The following is a 26,642-nucleotide window of genomic DNA, read 5'->3' as shown; positions in this document are numbered from 1 at the left end:
GGGTAAGGAGGTTTGTCAGTTTGCAGTTTTCTTCCTTGTCCCTCTTGCGAGGAAGGAGCTTTATTTCTCTTTATTCAACCTAAAATTAAATCTCTGCATCTCTAGCACAGTTTACTGTCCTGGCGAGAGGTGTGATAAATTTCACAAAAACAAAGGGAGAGAGAGAAGGAGGGAGTTAATGCATTAGCTGTTTAAAACATAACAAGCTTGGCTTTGATTTTAGTTGTTCTGAAGGAAATAGCCACGATTTCTGTGCAAATGCAAACACACAATTCAGTGTGTATGGGGATGCGGGGAGGGGGGGGGGTGTTAAAATACTCAGGATAGGGAAATTACACGTGTTTCTAAATAAAATGAGGAAAGGACAATTTCCTTCCAGCATTACGCCCTGATCGGCCCACTGATTTTTTTAATTTTTTTTTTCCCCAAAAAAAGGCAGTTTTCAAATTAAAAGTACCAGCTGTCCTTCCCGTGGTGCAGGTGAGGGTGCTTAGAGCCTACATGGAAACCTGAAATTCCCGGTTCACTTAGGAAAGACATAAAAAGTGGTCTTTGAAGGGGATTTTTTTGGTACATGTATAGACCCAGCCATTTATCCAAAATATTACCGTTAACATCGGAGAAACCTAAAATGTCCTTTCTCCTTGGTGAACTAACAAATTCCACCCCGCCCCCCCCCCCGTCTTGTAGTGCAGTGTCAAGTCGGGGTGGCAGATTTATTGTATTTTCATATTTCATTTTGTTGTGCGACGCAAGGCTTACTCAAAAAAAAAATGCCCGATTTTTGCTCCCCTTCTCCCCCGTTTTTTTTTTTGTTTTTTTTTTTTTTTAAACTAACGTTATTATTATTGTTATTATTTTATTGGCCGGAGTGGAAATAGCCATTTCTCGCCCAGCCAAGCCAAGGTTTGGTGTCGGACCCGCTGCCGGTCGCAAGTTTGCGGTGCCCCGGGAAGGACGGGGCGGCTCGGGAGGGAGCGGGGGAGGAATCGTGGGGGGGAACCCCCCCACCCCGCTGCCAACCGCCCCTTACTGGGGCTGCCTCCCCTCCTGCTCAGCCCGCATCCCTCCCTCGGCTCCCCGCGTTTTGGAGACGAAACCCCTGTAATCTCGACACAACTCGTACCGATTTCCCACATCGGTACCTTGGGGCGCGGGGGGTGGCGGGGTGGGGAAGGGGGGGAGAAATGTGATAAATCAGTTTTGCGGACGAACCGGGGTTACTTTTCCGAGCTGCGCTAAATGCGCTATTTACTCGTTTCTGCAAAGACGCGCTGAATTAAGCAATTGTTTATTTCTGGGAGCTGGTTAAACAGCAGAAATCCCGTGGCTGGAGAGCTCGGGAAGATTTTCCGAAGAGAGAGGGAAACTCTTATTAATTCTTGGAGGGACAAAAGGGCGGGGGGGTGGGGGGAGAATTAAAACTAAGGATTTTTCATCGAAGCAATCACAAAATCTCCCCGTGCTTAATAGCTCAGCGAGGAGAAAAGGCGAGACAATGGTGAAATCGCGGTCCGAGGGGTTGGGATTTTGTGCCGGGGCTGCATGCGACAATTCAGAAACCAGAGAGGAGACGCGCTGCCCCCACCCCGAGGGGCAGAACCCCCCGGGCACACGGGGACACCCTCCACCCCAATTAAACGAAGGAGCCCAGCAAAGTTTGCCGGCCACTTGAACAGATTTTTGCACCCCGGGGCTGCGTTTTGTCCCCCAGTTCCTGCGAGCTACAGGTCCGCGGGGCTGCCCCCAGCCAGGCTTTGGGGAGCGAGGGGGGGTTTCCAGGGGGGTTGTTGAATTTTGGGAGGCATCGTCTGGCTTCTCCTCGCCGCCCCCCGTTTCATCTCGTTGTGATTAGCGGAGTAGGGAAGGTGCCGGTTGTAAACTCGGGGCGGGAGGGGGGGTGTCCCTTTGCAGAATCACCCCCAAAAAGCAAACAAGGAGATTCCCCGTGGGCTTTGCCGGGTGGTGCCCAGGTCAGCCCGGGCACGGCACCCCGAAAAACGCCCCCGAAAAACGGATAACGGCAATCAAAGCGCCGAGTTGCGCCCAATCGGTTATTAAGCGCGAGTGGTTATTAATTAGAGGGTGCAGGCGAAAGGCAGTGCGAGGGGCTCCCCTCCTTCCTGGGGAGCAAGAGGGACTTTGACGGAGAGAGGGCTGGAATAGATTGGAATAGATTTAAATAGATTCACCCCCTCCCTCTCTTTCCCTGGACAATCACTTAGTACCCCATAAACTCTGGGGAAAAAAATAAATATGTATACAATAAAAATAAATACAAGAAAGTGACACTTGGAGCCTTCTGGTGTCCTGAGCCAGACCGACACCCTCTTTTTTTTTTTTTTTTTTGGTCAGAATTTGTACAAAATATCAAGCTCAAATTAAAAGGTCCTCTCCCCCCCGCTTATTCTTTCTTGTTCCCTTAATTCCTGTCTAAACGGTTTTGCTCTGGGAGAAGAAATCTTTTCTATAGGAGGGAGAGAGGAAAAAAAAACCTTCAAGAAGAGAAGGGTATTATTGTTTTAATCCTCTTACCCGCAGTCATTTTAAAACAGGGTGTTTTGGAGCCTGAAATGGCGTCTCGTCTCCCAATCCCATCCTAAATCCTTCTGGGCTGGGAGAGAATCTAAAGGCAAGGAGCTGGCATCTATTAGCAATCTCTCTAAAGGCTTTAAACTGCTCTTTCTGCTGCGAAGGCATGGCAAAGCTGAAAAGCAAACACAACCACCGCTCCAGTTAGTGAGCTCTGCCAGATAACCAGCCCGACCGCTGGACGGGAAGGTACCTGCGAAAATCCCGCAGAGAAAGTAGAAGAAGAAAAAAATAAAAATAAAAAAAAAAAAAAGGAAAAACTGGTTTTCCTCTTTTTACATTCCGAAAAAAATAATATTTCGGGGGAGGGTATAAAAAAATATATATTAAAAAGCGAGAGGATGCGTTAACTGGTCGTTCCCCCTCCGCCGAAGCCCCGTGGCCTCCCCTCCTTACCCGCTTTCCCTCCCTCTGCCGCCCCTGTCCCCCCCGCCCTGCACCGGCAGAGCCGCCCGTGTGCCCCCGGCTGCCGGAGCGGAGCTTTCCCGACGGGGCGGGCTGCGGACCCGCCGCCCCCAGCTCCTTCCATCATTCCTAATTTTCTCTCTTTATGCCGTGCCCGTGCTCTCCCCCCGCGTTGTAAAGAGCAGGCTGAGACGGGACAGCGAGGGGGCCAGGAGGAGGGTGGGGGGCCGCGGCGGCTCTGTAATTAACGCTGGGAGATTATCCCCCCCCCAGCACCTCCACACAGGGGCCATCGGGGGAGAGGGAAACTTCAGGGTCTGCTCCAGCGCGGTGCTGAGCAGGGGGCGCGGGGGGGGGAGGGGGAGGTACGACTTCCCTCCCCTATGCCTTACGGACCCCATCATCCCCCCCCCCCGGCCCTGGGTCTAGCCCTCCTCCCTCCACCGGCATCCCATCCGCTCCTAGGGATTTAATTAGGCGTTTACACCTCAGCTTGGAGTAAATGACTGGTAAGAAGCGTTGGGGAGGGGGGTGGGGGGTTTGGCGGGCGTGGGGGGGGGGGGGGGGGGGGGGGATGTATCAGCAGCCCCATTTTGATTGACAGGGTGGAGGACCATTGAAAATCTTGCTGGGTAGCTCCCGGGTCGCTGTGAAGCTCCTTTTAAAAATCCTTCTTCAATGCAGGCTCCCGGTAGATGGCAGCTCCGCCGGGCGCGGAGGCAGCGCGCAGGCAGCGCGGGCGGATGGAGTAGGGCGGGCCGGGGCGCAGCGCCGCGCTCCCACGCGTGTCAACCGCACCCGCGGCGGGCGGACAGGCTGCGCCGCCGCCCCAGGTAAGAACATGCCCCCACGCACACACACTCCCACTCACCTGGGTGGGCTGGGGATATGGGGAGGGGGGGGGATAAGGCGAGTTTGGGGCTGGTTTGCGAGGAGGGGGAATCTCTGCGCGGGGAACTCCGCGCCCGGCGGAGGAGCCGTCGGCAGGGATGCGCGCACCGCGGAGTAAGGAAAGCCCATGCTGGGCTCCAGCGCAAATCCCATCCCCTCCTGTCCCTCTCTTTTTTTTTTTTTTTTTTTTCTTTATTTGGAGTATAGTACGCTTTCCGAAAAAGAAAGAAAGAAAAAAGGCAAAATCCAAACTACCAACCTAGGGACTCGTTCACACGAAACGTGGCGTGGGCTGCGACCGTGGGCCCACTCCGGTGTGGGTTTAAACAGCTTGTGGGGGGGGGAAAGGGGGTGAAACCCGGCTGAGGGGAAGGTGGGGGACGCGCATCCCTCCGTCTGCCGGGCTCCGAGGGGGGAAGAGAGCGGAACTTTCCCCCCCCTGCATTTACATAATGATGTTTTAATAAACCGCGCAGCCCGGTGAGAGCAGGCCAGGGGCAGAAATCACCCCGAGCGGGGCCGGGGGAGAGGGGGAGGCCGGGGGACGGCCTCCGCTTGGCGGGGGGGGCTCTGGGGTTGTGTGGCTTTTTTCTGGTGCCGCTGGAAGTTGAGTGCGGAAGGAAAACCTTTCTAGGGAAAAATCACCCCACGCACCACCCCTTTGCAAGTTTAGACGGCAAAGCGGACGGGGGTGGGGGGAAGAGCAGAGCTGGGGGGCCGGTCTGTGCCGGCCCCCCCCCCCCCGCTCTCACTCTTTAAAGTGGTATATAAATCCCGGACCTGCGCTGTCAGGCTCGCTTGATAAATTAAGGGCTTCGCAGTCGAAACCTATTTACACCTCCATTATAGGGCTAACCAAATGGGGATCAGCATGCATATTTTTACGGCAAGAGATCTCATACATCTCCGCCAGAGTCGCCCCTCGGGCCATGGGATAACAGATAGGGAAGTGGTGGGGGGGGTAGGGGGGGGTCAGCCGCAGCCAGCACTTGAGCGCAAAAAGTCCGTGTCCGCGCTGGGTGCCGGTTGCCCGGGGCACCCGGGACCCGTCCCCCTTGCAGGGGACAAGGAGAGGGAGAGAGTGACCTCCCCGGGAGGGGCTCCCGCCTTAGCGGGGGGACAAGGGCTCCTCTAACCCAAAGTAAGGCCCTCGGGGAAGTTTCTCCTAGGAAGGAGAAAGCGTTTCACTGCGAGACCCACTGTATCTGCCCCCCCTTTTTTTTTTGGGGGGGGGGGGGGAGGAGAGAGGGACAAGAATCGTCTCCCCGGAGCCCTGCGGGACCCCGCGCCCGGCGGCTTTTCCCGGCTGCTTTTATCATTTATTTTCGGGAGGGGGGGGGCAGGGCAGGGGTCAGCGCATCCCGGAGCGAGTCCTTGGTGTCCCCGAGGGTCGCCTCGGCGAGGCCGGCAGCGGAAAGGAGGGAGGGGGGCACATCCCCCGTTTCGTTTCCCGGTGGGATGCGCGCACCGAGCGCTGCCCGATCCTTTTTTTTTTTTTTCTTCGAAAGGAAACGCGGGCGGAGCGAAGCGGCACCAGCGCCTGGGACCCGGGGAGGGCTCGTCCCAAAACCCCCATCCCGGGGGGGACCCTCTGCGGGCTTTACCCCCGCACCCGCCTCTCCGGCCGCATCCCGCGCTCCGTCTCGGCTTCCAACGCCGGGGAAAAAAAGAAATCATCCCCCTCTGCCCCATCCCGTCCCCTCCGGCGGCCCCCTCCAGTTCCACTCGGTTAGCTCAAGTTTTCCATGTAAATGACAGTAATAAATATCTAATCATGTCCCGCAGCTATCGGCGGCTCGCCGAGCAGCCGGCATTAATGAGACATCCAGGGGAAGTGGGGGAAAGGAGAGAAGGAAAAACAAAACAAAAAAAAAAAAATTAAAAAAGGAAGAAGTAAAGTTTTTGGGTTTTTTTTTTTTTTTTCCGCTCTCCCCCAAACGGTTTCTAAAAGCGAAGCCGCCGTGGCGGGGGGTGCGGGGGGACGGGGGCGCGGAGCCCCCCGCTTCCTCGGCAGCGATCGCACCTGTGGGTCGCGCTCGGGTTCAAACCCGTCCCCTCTAATTAACCCCCTCCCCAAAACCATAGCAATTCCCCCTCGGGGGGCGGGGGGGGGGGGGGGGCAAGCGTCGGGCCCGGTCGCATCCCCGGCCCGGGGGCTGCCCTCCCGAAAACCCTGCGGAGTTGCGTGTGCCCGTCCCCGCCGCGATTCCCAAACAATTAATGGAGCTGCAAAGAGCTTTTAATGCTGATGGGCGGGGGGGGGGGGGGGAAGGCTGAAATTAAACCATGAGAGTTGGATTTGTTCGCCTAACGCTAAACAAATGGAGTGATTACCTTCTTTCCAAACGCATCAGTCATACTACATTAAGTAGCAGAGAGCTAATTATCCCAATTAGGAGACTGATTTATAATTAATGGCTTGGACCAAGTGATAATTGGATGTTAATGGATAACAGTTTTGTCTGAAGTAGCCTCCCACTCCCCCAAAGGCAGGGCTGGAGGGTTGAGGTTGTTTTTTTTTTCCTCTCTCACCTCTGCACAAAGCAAACGAGGAGCGAAATCTGCTCTTGGCTGGCTCGGTGGGGACCGTCCCCCGGCCGGGGCCGGGGGCGGCAGGTCTCGGGGACGGAGGGGGCCGCTGGGTAACCTCCAACATCCCCCTTCCCAAGCTTTTCAAGCAATCCCTGCTGCTTTTTTACTCCCCTCTCTGATTTTTTCAAGCCGTTGGACAGCAGCGGGGTTGTCCCACGTCCCCAGTGGGTGCTGGGTTCCTCACCCACCCACCCACCGGGTGTGGAGTGGTGTCCTCGATGGGGGGGCAACGGCTGAGCACCAAGGGGTGCCGTAGCGCAGATGAGACTGTCCCCCTGTCCTAGGGAGAGCCGGACTCACCCCGAGGAGGAGAGGCTTTACACCCTCCCTGGCCCACGCTTCCCATGCAGTGGGGGGCACAGAGTCAATCATCTGCAGTTTCTCACCGCTCTGTGTTTCTCTCTCGGTATCCACATCTCAGAACTGGCACGTTGACTGTTTAGCTTTTCCCTTCCACGCTCGCTTTTCACCCAGGAGTAAGTTGATACAAGTCAATCCCGGTTCCTTGTTTGCCCCAGCCGGATAGACTTGGACCTACAACCCTTTGGCTTTCAGATCGTGTTTCTAAGTTCAGTTTTTCCGTTCTAACTAGGAGCCATAAAGGCAGAAAATTCTTGAAAGGGTAACAGTGACTTCAACTCTGAGTTACCCCATGGCTGATGAGAGGTTGTATTAAATTACACCAACGTACTCAGTGCAAAAATGCATCCAAAATCCTGCTGTCAGTACACAGAAAGCCCGTTTAGGTTGGCATTCCAGCTTTCCCTATTAATTTAAAGAGATCGCGATGGCTAAATGGGATGGTTTTCTCGTGCTCGCGCACATCAGCAGGCTCCTGCAGTGATATTATTGCCGTCTCAGAAGACGCAGCTCTGTTTCAGCTCTCTTCTCCTTCGTGCCGGGGTCGCTACCTGCATCAAAGAAAGAGAGCCAGAGGAGGTTCCCACAGGTCAGAGAGAAGGGCAGGGTGGCCAGGCAAGTTTTGCACAACATAGTCGTAGAGCGAGTGACTGGTTTTGTTCCCGGTGTTTTTAGCCTTGAACGCTTTGCTGAGAAAGAGGGGAATAAGATGAAAAGAAGCTGGAGTGAACAGAGTTTCTCTCCCCTCTGTCATCATCACAACCAGCCCTACCAAAACAAAGGTGCTGCAGAGAAGGTCCAGGACCAAGCTCTTCTGATGTGGCTACCTACTGGTTTTGCTGCTGAAGCTATGGGTGAACCCTTCAGCTAGAAGTAGCCGATGTTTTCTGAGACATCAGTTATTCTTTAAGTGATTTTTTTTTTTTTTTTTTCAGGGGCATTCCAAAATTCAGCTCATGAAGTTGGTAAATGCTTCTGCTGAGGCACTGACGGATGTCAGTTTGGTTTGAACCCTTTCAAAAGGTTCAGTGCTGATTTCCACCACTCATGTCCAAACAGGGGTGTTTACAGCTGCCTTGCTTCGTTTGGCAAAAACATAGACGTAGGGAAAATGCTGAAGAACGTGGATTCAATAAAGCCCAAATTTTGCAATCCTATGCAGCTACTGATAAACTAACCTACTCTGGGGGAACGTTCATCAAAATATGCTTGTTGCCAAGAGGGTGGAGAATTCTGAAATGAAGCTCAATATCCAGGAATTAATTAATGATGCACTGGGGTTAGACAAACCCTGAGTCTTAGTTCAAAAGCCACTGAAATGGAGTTTTTCTTTTTTTGTTTTTCTTTTGACTTCATCAGGTTTTGGATCAGGCCCTTCATAATTTCTAAAGCATGTCTGGTACAGATATAGCTCCTGGGAAGGAGGGAGGCTCTGAGGGAGGGCTAGGAGCAGGGCTGGGAGCGGGAGGGACCAGCAATTCTCCAAATGGTGGCAAACTGGTGTTTGCAGGCAGGAGTCCTGGGTGGGCCACGATACAAGTGGGATTTCTTCCTGATAGCTGCTGGTACAACTCTTTTAGGGCCAATTGCAGCCTCTGCGCGGCTAGAGCAAACATACATGAGAAATGCTGCTTTAAACCGTCCAGATGTTAAAATTTAAAGTATGGGGCGGGGGTGATGCTTGGGAATTCCTCTAGGATCCTCCAAAAAAGAGAATTAGTTGGGCTGGGGGAGGGTGGATCTGATGGATCTTGGGGTAGAAAATGCTCCTGCCAAGGGAGCTGCAGAAACTCCATGTCTTTATATGCTTGATACCAACGGTGCCGAGCGCTGGGGGAAAGCAGGCAGCATCCCTGCACGCTCCTGGCGTGTGTCAGCCCAAGGTGGGTAAACGTGCTTCTGCTGCAGGACTGCACATCTCCCCGCAAAACCCAGCGGACGTTCAGCTGCTCTGCCTGTTTTACGGCGCGCAGAGCCCTTTAAAGCTCAGATCACCTGCTGGTGGCCAAAATATATTGCTTACCTTGGCATCTGCGCTTAATTCAGTGTATGGATCCAAATGCTTACGGGAAAGGAAGCATTACACGCGCCCGCGGTGCTCCCCAGCCCCTGCTGCCTCCGCTGCCAACTCCAGTTCGTGGCCCTGTCTTAAGGTGGCACAAGTCTTCTCACCCCCTCCCTGTAAAAGCCTTTGAACTCAGACAGCTTTTTTTTTCTAATGTCAGGAAAAAAATTAGTGTTATCACTTGTAAAGAAAGAAAACGCGAGCTTCTGTCTCATTCTTTTATTCAAAGTGTCGCACAATTGCATGGCTTGCTGGAGCTGCTTTTCAGGATTTATTTATTTTGTCTTTTTGACTAAGGTAGGACTTGTGTGTCATTTTACCTTATAGCTGGGCTTAGTCTGGGCAGAAGCAATTGCCACCATGTGTTTTTGAGTGCTCTAAGCACCATCTGCAGGGACAGACCCCGGGTCCAGCTGTACTTGCAGAAACATCCTGGGTTCGGGCTCCCAGCTGCTGTCTCCTTCAAAATTCACTTGTTCTTTAGATCTCATCAGCTTCAAGCAAAATCGCGTTTGGTGTCACAGCCTTGCAGCTTCTCAGCACGCCAGCTGAAAGAGCACCTAGGAAAGTCACTTTGTGCCAAGTGGGTCAAACTCCAATGATGCAGCACAAACCCCTGCATCTCACAAAGCCGCATTGCTCTCTCCTTGTGCGTGTATCTAACCGCTCCCGGGTTAAAACCCAGAACTTATGGCTCCAACTTACATTTACTTGATGAATAGCGATGGTGGGTGGAGGAATTACTCTCCCTCCATGCCTCATCCCAGTTGCTGCCCTTGGAGCCCAGCGCCTCTGCTGAGGCATCGCACTGGGAGTGTCCAGAGCAGGGACACGTTCCCTTCTGCCAGGCTGGGGGCACCTGGGAGCCGCAGGAGGGAATGTCTTTAACTGCCCCATCAAATCTTTACAAAGCTTATCTGTCAGGGCTGACTTCTGCCAGCGCTTCTTGCCGTGACTGATCTCTCTCGTTAGGGCTCAGGATGAGGGCGTAAGATCAGCGTCGTGGTTCTGGTGCTCCGGACAGACAGAGGTCCTGCATGCTAAATGTTTCAGCTTAAAAACATATTTTGACATAGAACTGTAGGTTCTTGTCTTGTTAATGAGACTGTGTCACAGGTAAAATCCTCCAGGATGTTGCTCTATCTTCCAGGGACACTGGAAATTCCCCAACCCCCAGCAGCAGCCCCAAGGAGCTGCCTTCAAGCTGGTCAGTTTGCTCATGCAAGCGATCCGCAGTCAAATACGCCGCAGACAAAACTGGTTTGGGGGCAGAGAGCGAGCGGCGAGCCGCCCCTCGTGCTGCCAGCAGCCCCGAAGGGCAGAGTTTGGGAAGTTGGGACCTCTCCCATCGTCCAGTTTGGAAATTTCCCTTTGCCAGCGTTAAGGCAAACGGAAGGTTGCTTCTCAAGAAGAGCCATTTTCGCAAAAGTGAGAGGAAGGGCTGGGCCAGAGAAACCACGCAGAAATACAACTGAGCCAGAAACATGCTTGTTTTGGAAGGGATGAGGGGGGGGGAAAGTACATATAAACAGCCAGTTTAAACACTTTAAGCCATTTGTGGATTCGGTAGTTTGATTGCACAGCACTTTCAGGGTTACTCCGAGCCCCGAAGTCGGGGCAGTCGGGAGGCAGAGATGGTCTCGGGACGTGAGAGCAGACGGGCCGCGCAGGCACGGGAGCACCTGGCTGCAGCAGGATGGGGCTGCATTCCGCATCCAGGAACGGGGACCATACGGCAGCAACGCCGGCAGAGCCGGGGCTGGAGGTACCCAAGCTCTGCGTGGTCCGTCTGGGCTGCAGGCTTCAGTTTCCGTTGCGATATTAATCATAAGAAATCTGAAATACGTGATTTTTTTTTTTCTTTTTTTTTGCTGTTGACTGAGCTGGAAGCAGAATGAGATCCTGAATGTAGAGGGAGAGTGATGTTCGTTTTAGGAGCTTTGCTTATTTACCCAGGAAAATGTTTCTGCTTCTATATAGATTACAAGAGTTTTGACTGAGGATTGCGCGCTGCTCCAAAGGGGAAAAGGGAGGTGCATTTATACTGATTTCATCTGTACGCACTGATTGTCATCTGTAAATTATGGCAAGCAAGAGATTTAGCCCCACAGTGATGTTTAGTGATCCCAGTCCTGGCTCTGCACTGCAAATCGCTGTGCTCCGAGCCTTAAAACTTACTCCTGGCTCAAAAGCAGAGGCTTTGAGGGTGTCTTTATTTTATTTTATTTTATTTTATTCCAGACCTCGCGACCCTGCCCTTTGAAGCATGCCTCCGCAAACAGAGGTGCCGGAAAGTCTTTTGCCGGGAACTGTCTAATCAATCACTCAGTTCTGTTATTTGGGGCTTTAAAGCGGGGAGAAGGGGGGGAAACGATGATTTCACAAAAGCCTTAAATAAAAATCACAGCAACTGATGTGAGTTACCTCTGTCAGCCAGGGCCTGTTCCCTCAGCCGCTCGCCACTCGGTGTCTGGGTTTGTAGAGCCCTACAATAAAACTTCCCCGTCTCAGCGGGATGCTCCGAGGTTCGTTTTATAAAACTCGCAAACCCTCTCGCATCCCATTGTGCTTCTGCTCCAGATAAATGAGCGTTACGAGTACAGTTGCTGTGCTCTTCAGCAACACAGCCCCGACAGAGGCAATTATTCGACAAGGTCGACCCAAAAACCCGTGACGCTGCCCCTAACTGGAAATATTTCCAAATTTCAGCTGCTAGCAAACCTGCTAGATCTTTTTCCATGTATACCAAGGTCAGCAGTAGTAGCTGAACGTGAGCTGCCAGAATTGGTGTAATCCGTCAGGTTTTGCTTTCAGTGGGTTGCGACGTCTTCAACTAGACCAGGTCTAATTAAGATCTCACTCTGCACTACAAAATTAACTGCATTTAGGTCCAGGGATTTACACAGGTGTAAAAATATTACTGTAAAAATATCACAGGAAGATCAGAAATGGGGAATCTTGATATTTTTTTTTTTTTTTTGAGAGCTCTTCTCCATTCCTTTATTTCAGTTATAAGAGAAGTCCTTAGGAAGCCTGTTTTTATGGCGCATGGTGCTCTCGGACTTTGACGTTTCAATGAGAAAATATGATGTGTTGCAGTGTTTCAAATTATTTATATTTCATCCACTACAAAGGTGAGATTGTTTCCTTAGACATTCAGCAATCTCACGTGAGGAACAAAACTGATTTATAACATGCTGGTTATTATTCTACGTGATTTCGGACCTTTATATATCTTAAAGATTTAGGAATATATATAAAAAAAAAAGATTGAAGAAAACCTCATGCAAGGATCATTTATTCAGAACCCCCCAGGTATGTAATTCATTTAGCACCAAATATATATAAAACCGATGTCTTTGTATAGAGTGAGCCCGTTTTCCTAGACTGTCAGATAAGCAGAGACAGAGATTCATTATTTATCTTGCTGATTTAAAGAGTTTCTGAACAAGGACTCCAAGCATAAAATCAGGAAGCAGAACGACTCCAGGAGTGAGGAGGAGGGGGAATATTTTGTCGTGGTTTTATTTTGGATGCTGTTTATTGCCAGCAGCGATAAGGGGGGAGGTTGTTAGCACAAACCGTTTGCTGTTATTCCCCGTTAGTGATGAACAGCGCGTCCCTGTGCTTTGCATAAAGACGAGTAGCGATTTGTACCGCCCAAGCAGGCACTCGGGCTGGAGGACGACCGCTGGCCTTTTTACCTGAATAGGGATGCTCCTTTTTTTTTTTTATTTTTTTTTCTGTCACCTGCAGGACCCCGAGCACCAGATTTTTCTTTCGTGATTTCTTTTTCCCCGATGCTTTTCCCACGTTCAAGCTGTGCCTTACATCAGGCCACAGACCCCAGGCGGTGCCGAGCTCTTACAAACTTCGAATGCATCTCTAGGCGAATCTCGCGTCACTAATGAACTGTGGTGTTGAAATTCACTTCTGCCAATGAGTTGCCAAAGTCCAGATGGAACTTAGAGCTTATTTCCCACATAAAGAAGGCCTTATACACTCCCCCCACCCCCATCACCAACCCTACCGATTTCTGCACAGATTTAATGAAATGATAACGTAACACCGCACAGCGCCCACCAGTCAAAAACAGGCTCTGGTATCCTCTTCTTGACTTCTCTAGGAAAAATTTAGTATTTTTAACTCCTAGGTTTTCTTGCCCCATTCTTCTTGACGGTACCCAAGCATCTTGTTTAGGTCAGGTTTGGGATGACTCAGTATTTGGAGGGGGACCAGCTGAAGGGAAAAGGGAAAATGGTCCAAAGCCCTGGCAAAGTTTCAAGTCCCACATCCAGCCTCAAACTCACCTCACCCAACGGCGTTTGCTTGAGAAGGGCAAATGTCGTGTCCAAGGCGTCGTTTTACTTTTACATGGGAAAATAGGCCAGAATAAGCTATTGAAGAAAAATCCTTCATCTCAACTCAGTTGAGATTTGGTGGGGGGAAGCGGAATTTGTTACTCCAGAATAACGTACTTGAGCAAAACTACTGTCTTGGTTTAAAATTCCTTTCCTCCGGAGCAGCGTCGGCACGGAGAGCTGCCGTGGATGTCCTTATTCAGGACAGCTCTGTGCGGGGACAAGCTCACCAGCGGTGACACGAGCTCTGTGGCCAGCACAAGTGACATTGGAGTTTGCGGGCTTGCAGGGATCGATATGTTTCTCCCTTAATGAGTTTTGTCAGTTCTGTGTTTTTGTTAAAGGCCTTGTGTGTGGCTGGCAGGTGAAGTCAGATACAGACTGAAGAGGTTTTGATGGGGGGGAATCAGGGGGTGAAATGAGGAGAGGAGCAAGCAGAAAACGTCCACAATCCCAAATTGTTGGGTGCAGTTAATACAGCTCTATGCTGGGTTTTGTGCTTTTGGTTTGTTTGTGGTTTTTTTTTTGCTTGAAAGAAGGGAAAATGTGGATGTTTTGTTACAAGGCACTTCGCAGAAAACTTCGATATCTCATTTTTAAATGACATTTTTTTTGTTCCCAGGTCTGCTTTAGTTCCACCCATGCACAAACACAAGCCACTAGGAACAGGAGTTTCCACCTGTCAAGGAAATGAGTGTTTCTCTCCTCTTCATATCTTGTCTCAGGACAGAATTATGTGCCTGGATACAAAATTAGTTACCAGTTAAATAGGGAAACTTAAAGCCTTTTAAAAAAGTTGAGAAGCCAAGGTCGATAATATTAAAGCCCAGGGCCAAATTTCCCCTATATGCTACGCTCTTAAGTGGTGCACAATAAATTGTACCACTCTTGTGTTATACGACTTTATGGGAACCTGAGGGTTTTGAGGCCAGTGTCGGGAAGGGGCAGATGGGAGCCACGTTGTGACTGGAGAAATGCAGCTCTGCTCCGGGATAACGGGATTCCCGTTCCCGGCTGGTAAATGTGCAAATTGTTTTGCATCAGATTGAAGAGCAGCAACTGAATAAAGAGTGGTTTGCTCTCTGGATTAGTCCAAGGTGGGCAGAGACCTACATTGCCTGGCCTCTAAGTAATGCAGAGGATGGAGAAACCTGGGTTTCTCGTTGTCAAAGCTACGGGGAACCCCTGGTCCTCTCTGGGAGGCTGGATCCCGGCAGGACACAGCCCCTGCAGCCCTGGGAAGAAAAATGGGTACAGCATCCATAAGACTTCCATGGAAACTTAAGTGAGAGCTAAAAGCCATAGGAGAGTTTTTGGCACTGAGGCGGTAGTGCCGGGATTGCAAAGGCAGAAGGGTCCGGCGCAGGGCATGGCATGGAGACCTGGTGCTGCGGAACGTGGGGAGCTGGGAGGGAACAAGTCTTTTGGTGTTGGGAGAGTCACTGATGTGGCTCTGAGGGCCCATGAAGAAGGAAACCACCTGCCCCAGGAGGCACTGGCCCCAGGCCCTGCTCGGAGGCATCCATCCCCCCTGTCAGCAAATGCCGCTGGGTCAGCCCACGAGCTCTCAGCAGGGGCAAACCCAGGCTCACCTCACCCCGTAGAGAGATTTTCCTCCCACCTATTGTTTTCCTGCACCTTTCCTCATCTCCTAGCTCCTTTCTCCACCACTCCCAACTCTTCAACCATCTCTGATGCACCAAATGAGGGTGAGGCATCCCCTTTCTTTTGGGATGGACCCTGCGGTACCCTCCCAGCTGTATCGACACAAAGCAGGAGCTCAAACTTTGCTCTCCTCCTCCTCCCGGCTGCGGCGGCTCCTGAGGCCCTTCAGCCACCCAGAGACATAAAAGATGCATTTGCAGATTTTGAAAATTAAAACCATCTATACAGCCAGTGGGAAGGGATCAGCTTATTTGGTTGCTTAATGAAATATAAAGATTATTTTAACCAGTGTAAGCACTATTCGACAGCTTGTGAAACACAGCGGTGGCTTGATGAATGGCTTTCTCCATTAAAAAAAATTGCTGCATGATGTCTTTTAAATATTTAATTTATCGGGGTTGGAGTGTGCTTGGAGCTGACAGTTAAACAGGAGCCGTTTGCAGTCTCAGTTAACTTTGCTTATTAGGCTGAACAGTCTCGCTCAGTAAATGCAAGATACCTCCTTTTCCCTCATTTTTTTATACTGAATCTGGGATGATACATTTGCTGCACAAGTGAGTAGGAAGTTCTGCCTGTTGTCTGCACCGCAGCGTGCCAGGCAGCTATCACTGAAGCTGTGGTGGGTATGTCCTTAGTGACATACTGTCCTTAGTCCACCATGAAGTCCCCTGCTTTTTATTTTCCTTATTTTTTTTATTTGCTGCGCTTTCTTCTAGGCCACCCGGAAGAGCTTGCTCAGGCACACGTGTACACACAAAAGCATCTTTTAACAATCAAATCAACTGAAATCTTCCTGGAGCAAGTGTTTCAGTGGAAATGCTGGGCTCCAGACACAACATCATTGGCAGTGTCCTCGGAAGACTGTATGGCATGGGAAAATTCCCCTCCTCTCCCTCTTCTTTTTTCCCTTAATGTTCCAGTTCGGTGCACAACCGACATCATGCAAGGGGGATTAGAAAAGAAACAGGCGTTTCTGTGAGTTGGGAGTCAAAGACACGTGGCCTCCCGTGTATCTCCTGGCAAGGCTGAGCCCCGGTGTGGATTCTCCGGCATCTATTAAGGACGGAGGTCTGGCAGCAGCCCAGGGCTGTTAATAGGTTCTGTGTCTTCAAATGGGTTTCACAAAACACGCAGGACCTTAATAAGCTTTGAGACTTCCACCCTGCTGGCCAAAGCTGGTGGAACCGGCCAGCCGGTTCACAAGTTAGGGGGTGGGAAGAGAGGAGGCAAAATGAAGTTGCAAACCTCTGTTTTGCTGCCTGCGTTGGCCAGAACAGCCAGTCCTGCTCTTGGACTGTGAAAGCGAAGCAGCGAACGGCTCTCCGTCCGGCCGCAGCAGTCTCGCTGATGGTGGGGACGGGCTGAGCACTGCCACCCGCCGAGCCGGCGCGGTGCGTGCTGAGCGCTGCTGTGCCGCAGGCTGGGGTGGGATGACGCTCTTCGGAAAAGAACCGTGCCAAGGATGGGGTAAGGATTCGTCACAGAGGCTGCCAGAACCGTCCAGGGTAATGTCTGGGTTGGGGACCTGCAGGTCCTCCACAGGTGATGGGAGATGTCCCCCGCGACCACACCAATGGCACATGTCACTGGGACACACTCCTGTCCCTTCGCATGTGCCACCAGCAGCAAAGCTGTGCGGTCCCGCAAAGCAACATCCCTGCTGGAATTTTGCTGTGAACCCATCGTGGGGAAAATACAAATGCCAAAAATCTGTTGGCAAGTGAAGCCACTCACCTTCATCAGAGAACCAGCAAATGATTTTTTCTTCACTTATGTCTTCCCTAAGCTCGATTAGAGCAGAGCTAAATAGCATTCTTGTGTTTAGGTCAGCATCTGAACCAAAAATACCCATTTTCACAGCGGTTCAGCTTAGAGTAGCATTGGCTTTCTCTCCTGTTAGAGTGAATAAAACCCTAATAAGGTGTAGATGAAGGTTATTGTTTTGTTTTGGGGTTGTCTTTGCTTTTATAAACACTAGAGTGAATTTTGAAATAAAACATTTTGACAATGAATTCAAAAGTAATTGCCTGGATACCATAAAACAAAGCAGATCTGGATTTCCCCTGCTTTCCAGAACTAGCTACAAAATATGTCTCAGGCACCCTTAAATGCGTTTTTCAATAAATCAGCTAGTCATACAAAAATTGTCTCTCTGTACTTGGAAGTAAGAGGTAGTGGGGTTTTTTTCTTATACTCTTATGATCTGAAAGGTCCCTTCCAACCTAGGCAGTTCTATGATTCTATACAGGATGCAGTAGGAAAAGATGTGACCGGTAGCATCCTTCGTGGGCTATAAGGATGTGGCTGGCATTGTGCAGAGCAAGGTGGGATGTGGGTCCCTTCCCACTTGAGATGGGGGGGATTGGATCCCACTATGATTCTGTGTAGGTGCACCAGTCTTTTTTAGAGTCTAAGACTGAAGAATTGGGGAGTGAATAGGGAGTGGGCGATCAGGGAAGGAAACACAAAGCAGATGAAGGTGGCATCAGGGTGTGTATCAGATCTCCGTGGTGTAATCACACCTGGATCTGTCGCCCTCCACCGGTGTTCTTGGCACTGAAATGATGTGGTGGAAGAGCAGAAGGGACTCGGGGAAACAGGAATGAGGCTGAGTGATAGATTCCCAAATTATTGGTTTCTGATTACTGCAGCCTCTTTGAGAAGTCAATCCCAAAGGCAGCACTCACACACATGACACAAAATCCCTCAGTCAAAAAAACCCAGAGCAGTGAGGACCATCCCTGAGCTGGCAGTGTTTGACCAAACTCCAGCTGCGTGGCTTCCCTCCTCCGTTCTTGGGCACCGTGATGGAGAGATGCTTGCGAGGGTGAAGACCCAAGGTGCCCCAGGTGACTGCCAGACCCTAGAGTACAAAATGCAGCTGGTTTTCCCAGGAACTACAGCCTGGCTCCTGGATCTTAAACAAGGTCGCTCCACGTTTGTGCTTCCTACATCAAGGTGGTTTGTGAGAGAATGGGAATTCAGAGCAGGAGGGGCAGTGGGACCAACTCATTTCCATCCCTCCCTCTTCACCCAGAGTCTGTCCTCCATGGTATAAATCCTCTAAGGGCAAAAATGAAGGTCTTTCAGTACAGAAAAAGGTACAGAAAGAAACAACAGATAACTGTTCATCCAAATTTTGGCTGTTCAATGCGTTAGGTTTCTCCTAAAATCATGGGAGTTGAACCACCTCCCTCCAGTGACCAAACTGTTTTCTAAGAGGTTGCCTAGATAACAACCTCTCTGCTTTCCTTAAGTTAGTCCAGCTGGATCTCCTTCTCTGAATGTTCATTCATTGCACTGACTTTCCAGATGGTGACTTGCTGATGTAAACGGTGTCTTACAAATTTTCTTTTGTGGCAAATGTTTCACAACCTCCTTCCCGATGTCTTACAAACTACAGCAATGGCATCCTGGAGGCCCCCAGCCATTTATAACAGGGGTGGACGAAGCATCGCTCAGTTTTTGAGATCAATCTTAACTCAGTTTTACAGATGGTCTGTAAGGAAAAACAGCTTGAAGTTTCATGCAGAGCCCACAGTAGAAAAAAAGCCATTAGTTTTTTTGAAATAATTTCCTTGCTATTGAGCTATGAAATGTCAGTATTTATTGGAAACCTTAATTCCCTCTTTAGCCGTAACATTTTTGTTCCTATTATGCTACAAATTTATTTTCTTTTACACCACATGCTTTTTTTTTTTTTCTGTATCATTTGTGTTTTGTTAAGAAGAAACTTAAGAAAAATGAATGGAAACAAATTACGCATGAGTGGGTTCAGAGAAAAACATTGACATTATAGAAATGGGATTTCAGAACAGCCCACCATAGGCAATGACAGGGACAAAGCCCCAGCTGGTCCTGGGATAGAGCTAGGTGATCAAAAGTCACACTAATATGATCAATTTTATTATGGTATGTAAGAATCATAGAATGGTTAGAGTTGGAAGGGACCTTAAAGATCACCTAGTTCCAACCCCGCTGCCAAGGGCGGGGACAACTCCCATTAGACGAGGAAAAATCCTTTCCCATCTTTTGTTCAGCATATCATGAGTGGGATATAGCCAGATGCCGGTCTCTAAGCTTGGAAGCCAGACTGGTGTCGCTGGTGTTTTAAGTCTACAGGAGGTATTTTGATTCCTGTCCCAGAACCTGTTGGAGGTTGGAAGTGAGCCTTGCATGCGGCGGTTTAAGTTTGAGCTCAGCATTTCCAAAGCTGAGACCCCGGGATGCTGGAATAGCAAGTTCCTAAGCACCTCTCTCCTCCGGCGGCTGTTTTTCAGGTTTATGTCACCATGCAGCACTATGGAGTGAACGGTTACTCCCTCCACGCCATGAATTCACTCAGCGCCATGTACAACCTCCACCAGCAAGCAGCTCAGCAAGCCCAGCATGCCCCCGACTACAGGCCCTCGGTGCATGCCCTCACCCTGGCAGAGAGACTGGCTGGTAAGAACAACTCATGGCTTTTGCCGTTCCCTGGGAAAAATACCCCAAAAGTTGTTGCTTGCGATGAGTGAAACTCCTCTTCGGGAGTTGGAGTGTGACAAAGCCAACTGGCAGGGTGTGCTCCTGGATACTGGCCAATGTGGGCAAGCTTTGCAGGTGACACATGCCCTCCAGTGTTCGCCGCCAGTGGACCACTGCACCTTGCTGCAGACTGGCCTCCAGCCACTGGGGAGCCCAGGGGTGAGAAGGGATGCAGCCCCGCTATATGGGATTGAAGAGAGAGAATCAAAAATACTCTGAAATATGTTTGAACAAGTTGAGCAAAAAATTACAGAAAATTTTACTTTCTTGTTAGTAAATAACAGCACAATGGATATAAGCATGCAGCAGATTGGATTCCCCCACTGAGGGGCCCAGGACTTGCATCCCCTAACAGCCATCTCCTGCCATCCGAGGCCACAGCTGGTTCTTACATGGTGTCCCTTCTTGCAACTATTTTCAATTACTTGTCCAACCAAACACTCTTTCTCTCTGAAAAACAATCTTCATTTGGATCTTCTTTGGGTCTCACCTTGACCTATTTCTTCCTGGGGATCCTAGACTTTGTCTTGAGTGACGCTTTCTTGCAGGTCCTGCTGGCTCCCTCTCTGTTGCTTTTGTATTTTGTAGATCTTTTTTAGACTTAAAGAAATTCACATGTGACTTTGCCCAGAGAGTGTTATTTACGCAGATTGTTGATGGTGGGACAGTGGGCCAGGAGCTGCATCTCCAGGGCATCTGATCTGTTTTTCTATGTTCAGCCATGAGTGTAACAGCACTACATCGATACTTTCATTGAAAGGAAGTACAAAGTCCAGATAGTATTTTATGATTTGGTAGGGGAAATTGTCAAAAAGCGTTGATGGAGACCTGAGAATATTTGGTATTGTAGGGCAAATATATCCACTCTATGTTTCAGCCTACCACAAAACACCCAGATCTGGCTGTGATTGTCAAAAGCAACGCAAATGGTCAACAGCTGCAACATCACCATTTCGGTTAGGGCTTGGATGCAGCGTGGTAGAGCAGACCTGACAACCAGTATACTGAAGCTAAAGCAAAAGGTTACCGTAGATGTGATTCTAAAGACCTTCCCAGAGTGGAACGATCTTCCTGGACTGTCTGAAAAGTACACATCTGCTTTAAGATAGCTTTCTAGTTGTCTGATACTAAAGGAAAAAAAATGTAGAGTGACTCCTTCCAGCCTAGAGTAGGTGGAAAAAGTCACCTACCCAGACAACTTTTGTGGGCTAAATTTGAGTCATAGGCTTAAGCCAAAATAAGGATGCAGAAGTTTCAGGATGGTCCTCCTAGGTAGGTAGTCCACGAAGGCATGGTGGCAAAGGTCTTGGACTCTTTGGATCGGTGAACCACATCTGACTCTCAAATCTTCATGCCAGCAATATTCCCTTATCCAGCTGCTAGTAGTGACCTCCTTAACATGGTTCCTCAGACCACTCACTGTGGCCTGTGGGATCTCTGCGGGGCTGTAGGGCAGAGCTCGGAGTTGTCCTCATCAAAAGGGAACCAAAGTGGGATTGAGGAGACCTGGACTCTAATCCTGGCTCTACTGCCGGGCTGTAGAGAGGTGGCAGGTGAGCACTTTCCTTGTCCTGGTCATCCATCCCCTCCTTCCGTCATCCTTCCAGCATGTAGGTGGTCAGATGGGAGCAGATGATCCTGAACCCCACAATGTGCCTTGCAGACCTTGGGTTTCAAGGTCCCCCTTTCCTAGATGAAGGGCTCTCTTGAAAGATTTTTGTGATAGCCTGTATTTTTTACAGTAGATCGTGGAGGACTTAATGTCTTTGACCCTAACTAGGGTAAAAGCAGAGGGAGATAAAAAAATAGAATAAAAAGAGCTATTCTCATATTCTTGACCGGGAGATTCAATTGGTTTTCTGACCTCTTATCTTTAAAATTAATAACCCGCCTGGAAGACTTTCCAAATTAAATCCCACGGTCCCCTTGTCTGATTATCATTGGCGGGGTAGGCATTACATAGCTACGAGCTGGTTCCTTTGCAGTTGCTTCACATTCCGTTACTTCTGAATATCTTTCAATGCAGGGTTATAGATCTCATTTGCCTTCCAGGGACAGTCAGAATAAAGCAGCACAAAAGCAAATGACCTTAAGTCAGAAAACAGAGGTTTCTGATTGTAACTGCAACGCCTCACCTGCAATTTGTATTCTCCTTCTTGCACAAAGCCTTAAAACATAGTTAAAACATTAAAATAATTGCTGGTTTCCTCTCGTCGGAGTGGCCAAACTTAATGCATGAGCTGCCACCTCCAGGGAGCTGGTAGGTCTAACCTCTACTCTAGAAATTCGGGAATATTCCAGCCTGCAGGTAGGGTGTTTAACCAGTCTTCTTTCTCCTGATTCCTTGTACTTGAAACACAAATGTTAGCTTTGTAAAACATTTCAGGGTAGCTTCAATCTTTTGTCCTGGAACATCCCTTCTCCTTGCCTGGCTGCATTGTGAGCTGTGTCTGAATGCTTCAAGGACGGTCTCTTTGCTTCCAAAGCAGGAGCCAGGGTTTTAAGTCCCCCAAGAGCTCTGATACCTTGAATACAAAGGTCTCTTGTACGCAACCATCACTATATTGTATTTGGCTGAAGACCTTTAGCCCTGATCACGTCTTTTCCAGGTTGCCAAAACCGCGCGGCTTTGGCAACGCCCAGAAAGGCGCTGCGAATGCTGACCCAGAATGAAACAGCTGGAAGTTTGGAAGAGGAATGTTTCGGTGGTGCAAAGCTGATTTGCTACGCTCGTTAGCCGACATATTTGGAACCTGGCTGTGTGGTTCTGGGGCTGGTCTGACAGCAGGTTTTGTTTTATTGTTTAGATTCATGCCACGATGCTCATGACAAAAGCACAAATAAACAGCAGCAAGAGCCTTCATCTGGCTCCGCGCACTGATAATGCCGACTTTTCTCCCTGTTAGGTTGTTTTCTCATGTGTTCATTCCTCCCTTCTACTGGAAGTCACATTCTTAACTGAATTAAAAATAATACCAGACACTGCTCTTGCTGCATTTCCTCTTTGAGAGCAAACCTCTCGCCAGACTATTTCATTCCAACGCTGTAGCACAGCATGTCCCAACTTGCATAATAAAGAGTGTTTTTTGGTTTTTCTTCTTTCCTTTTTTTTTTTTTTTCATTTTAAAGTAACTTATTTTCATTGATTTAAGATTTTTCTGCTCCCACTAACTGTTGTGCAATAATAACACCTCTGGTAAAATACTAAGCCGTTTACTGTGAGCCCAAGCTTTTCCCCCGTCTGAATTTCTTCTCTGCCATCAATTTTGCAAGCACAGTTTGTGAAGTCAGACCATCTGAGTAGCTCCTCTACTGAACAGAGCTCAGCACATGAGCTCTGGGCTTGCAATCAGTGGGGCTGGGCTCGGTTCCTGGCTGGCGTTTCCACCCTAGATGCTGGAGAGTGTCCACATTCAGTAAAGCACGTGCTTTCAAGCTAAACACACATAAGCACATGAGCTTAAGTGCTTTCCTGAACTGAAGCCCAGAGCAGCTCTCCAATATCATGCCTTGAAGTCTACGGTGAGCTACATACAAGACGCTAAAGAAGAGACAGCTCAGCCTGGTTTCTGGGCAGATGCATGTCTTCTAATGCAGTTGCAGCCAACAAAATGAGCTAGAGGCAGCTGTGTTCGAGCTCCATGGACCCTTCCCTCCGATCGGCAAAGCGCATCATGGCAGTGTTGCAGCCTACGGAAGCTCTGCCCCCAGCTTCAAGGAGAACATGACACATAATGTCGGGCTCCACTCCTGGTTACAGCAGTGAATCTCCTCACATTGTTTTAAATTGTGCTTCTTAATGGAAGAGGCTTACGCCACGGTAGGGTCTGGGCATCTGTGGGTCCTGCCCCACCGATGTTGGAGCAGGTTGGCTTATTTCAACCAAATTTAGTATTGGAGCCTCAACATTTTCCACCGTTGTCACAGAAAGGGGTTCCCTCTCCAGAACAGGCTTTCTAGTCAGAGGTTTTATCTCCTCAGACACCTCAGTTAACCAGCAAAATGTGTGTAAGTGTTTTATTAGATCTAGAGCCACGAAAAAAAATGCTTTGTAGGTTTGTCTGGTGTTAGGAAGGGCTTTATTCAACTGTCAGCATACAAATTCCAATAATTAAATTGGCCACTTTTCTTGTCTTCCAACGGCTGTACATTTCAAGACATCATTTTGGAGGCACGTTATGGATCCCAGCACCGCAAACAAAGGCGAAGTCGCACGGCCTTCACCGCCCAACAGCTGGAGGCGCTGGAGAAGACCTTCCAGAAGACACACTACCCAGATGTGGTGATGAGAGAGCGGCTGGCTATGTGCACAAACCTGCCTGAAGCCAGAGTCCAGGTATTGATATTTTGTGGGTTTGTGAGTGGGGATGTTTAAAAGAACATAGCGGGGTTCCCAGAGAGTTGACAGCTCCCTTGACCTTGCAAGATTCTTCCAGTGTAACCAAAGATTTTGGGGCAGTAAAGTTGTCAAAGGCACAGGCCGGGGGTCGGAGGGGAAGATAAAATCGTCCAAAGTCACACATCTGCTGAAGAAATTCTTAATCCACACGCACATTTTTTAAATTTAGGATTGTCTGAAGTGTACACTGGTTTTCATTTGTTCTTTCACATTTCTTTGGGGGAAATTTTAGAAACGTCAACAGAAGACTACTTACTTATTTATTTGCAAGGCTTTTCTGGCTTTCTTAGAAGAGCAGAAACCCAAGTAATTCCAGCTGCTCTTTTCCACCAGTGTCAGTATTTGTAACATCTCAGGCCAAGGTTTGGTTTTGTTTTTTGGGTTTGTTTTGGTTTGTTTTGTTTTTTTGTTTGTTTGTTTTGAGTTTCAACTAGCACAAAGTGCTTCATAAGCCTGTTGGTGGGGAGGTTGTTGCATTGCTGGGCTTCAAAAGACTAAACAACAAGTTCTTCAATGTGAAGTGGATAAGTAGTAGAAAAAAAATAGTTCTTTTATAGAAATGTCAAGACATTTTGATCCTCAAAATTTTTGTTTCCTCATTTAACTAATGAAACAACAGTAACAAGATTTGTTAAAAAAATATGGATTCTCTCCTTCCCTAAACTCAGTTCCTGGATAATAGCCTATGCCTGTAATGACTTATTTTGAGTGTTGCTGCCATAGTTTTGGTACACTTATAACCAAATGGCTTTAGAAACTAACGGAGCACTGTACTGTAGGCCAATGTAATGTCATCAGACTCAGATATAAGACGTTTTGTTTGGACGCAACTACCTGACCAACTTAGAAATAAAAACCCAAAAACTCCCAAACCCTAAAGTGGAGGAGTGGCTTAAAGAATCAACATAAAGGCTGGAATTTTTAACAAATGTATTTGTTGTGCTATTTGTAGAGGCACTGAAAACAGGTAGAGCTCTAAGATCCAACAAAGCGCAATGACATTTGGCCACAGCGGGCATGCAGTACCTCATTTGTTGGGGTTCCCCTGAAGATCCCAGGCTGAATGATGCTGAGTTTGGCACTAAGCAGGATTTTCACCAGTTTTCCTCCTTGCTGTTTGTGGCATTGAAGGTTTGGTTCAAGAACCGGAGGGCCAAATTCCGGAAGAAGCAGCGTAGCCTGCAGAAGGAGCAGCTGCAGAAGCAGAAGGACTGTGAAGGGAGTCACAGCGAGGGAAAGACGGAGCCACCCATGCTGGAGACCCAGGCCACCACCCCGGACACCGAGAAGGTCCAGAGCCTCCCAAGCGAGGTGGGCACGGATCTCAACCTAACCCTGTCGGAGCAGTCGGCCAGCGAGTCTGCACCTGAGGACCAGACTGACCGAGAGGAGGAGTTTAAGAGCACCTTGGATGAGGCTAAAGTGGACAAGAGCCCTGGTGTGGACAGCAAGGCTTTGAACTGCAAGAGAGCAAGCCCAAAAGCAGGTGAGGAGCAACATCTTGATGGGGGTTGGTCTCAGGACCTGGCTTACTAAGGGGGGCGTTGGCGGTTGGGTATAGTCCCTTATTCCCAATGGCACAGGTACTTGCAGGCAGGCTGCCCAGACTTGTCTTCTTGTCCCCAGCACTAAACAGGACCCACAGAGGACACAATGTCTATTGTAGCAGGAGCACAGAAAGAGCAAAGACCTTCTGCTTGGGTTAGAGCTTGGGGAGAACAGTGCCCAGCAGCAGCAGGAAAGCCATAGCAAAGAGATCAGCCCCATTTCTAGGAATTAAGATGCTAAGTATGGAACAGACGTGTGTTTAGCCCTCCTGAGCTAACACAACCCCTCTCTTTCACCCTCCTGATCAAGAGAGAAGCCCATGCTGCAGTCTGAACCCTTCTGGGGTGCAGATGAGTACCTACGTCTAGCCTGTAGAAATAACCCCTGTCCCCTCTGTCTCCTGCTGCAGAGTCCCCTATCAGCGCGACTGTGACACCTTCATCCAGCAGTGGCCTGGCTCAGACTCACTCCTACTCCTCCTCGCCCCTGAGCCTCTTCCGCCTGCAGGAGCAATTCCGCCAGCACATGGCGGCCACCAACAACTTGGTCCATTACTCCTCCTTTGAAATGGGGACACCGTCTGCCATGCCCTACTTGGGCATGAACGTCAACATGGCGCCACTGAGCTCCCTGCACTGTCAGTCGTACTACCAGTCGCTCTCCCACGCTCAGCAGGTCTGGTCCTCACCCATCCTGCAGGCCTCCAGCTCCCTTCCAAGCCTGAACAGTAAAACGACGAGTATTGAGAACCTCAGGCTCCGGGCAAAGCAGCACGCGGCATCCCTTGGGCTTGACACCCTACCCAACTGACTGCCAGATGAGCTACCGTTGCCCATGAGAAGATGCGCCAGAGGTTGGCACTAGACATGTCACTCCTTGAACCTCCACCCACCCTCATCTCTTCCCGGAGTAAGGTGCTCCCTTTCAGGGAAAACTTTGCATTTATTAACGTCTTATTAGCACCACGATTGCGCCAGACGTTGCTACTGGCTTGGTCTTCGCTAAATATTTAAGGAGGAAGGGGGAGAGGATGTGTGTTTAGACAGATGAACTGTCCTCTGGACTGCCATGAGTTAAGCCTGTAACATTCAGGAGAAGGCCCCTTTCTTCACCCCCGCGATAATGTGCCAACTGTTATATACACCTTTTTTGTTGTTGTTGCGTTCTTTGGGAAAAGTCCTGCTTTGTCTTGTACATAGTTTATAATGTTGACAGCACCCATCACCCGTGTGTTACT

General features: G+C 49.4%; 1 protein-coding gene across 1 annotated transcript; it reads left to right on the top strand.

Moving 5' to 3' along the window:
- Positions 1–3,675: 3,675 nt before the first annotated feature.
- Positions 3,676–26,215, top strand: DMBX1 (diencephalon/mesencephalon homeobox 1). The gene is given in 6 exon segments (XM_054212560.1): positions 3,676–3,772; positions 3,775–3,830; positions 19,212–19,377; positions 23,616–23,794; positions 24,989–25,343; positions 25,815–26,215. Coding segments are annotated over 6 exon segments (1,254 nt in total).
- Positions 26,216–26,642: the final 427 nt, after the last annotated feature.

The sequence above is a fragment of the Rissa tridactyla genome, chromosome 8, assembly GCF_028500815.1.
Source record: "Rissa tridactyla isolate bRisTri1 chromosome 8, bRisTri1.patW.cur.20221130, whole genome shotgun sequence".
Lineage (NCBI taxonomy): Eukaryota > Metazoa > Chordata > Aves > Charadriiformes > Laridae > Rissa > Rissa tridactyla.
Note: the sequence above shows the minus strand (reverse complement) of the source record. Positions and strands in the feature narration are given on the sequence as shown.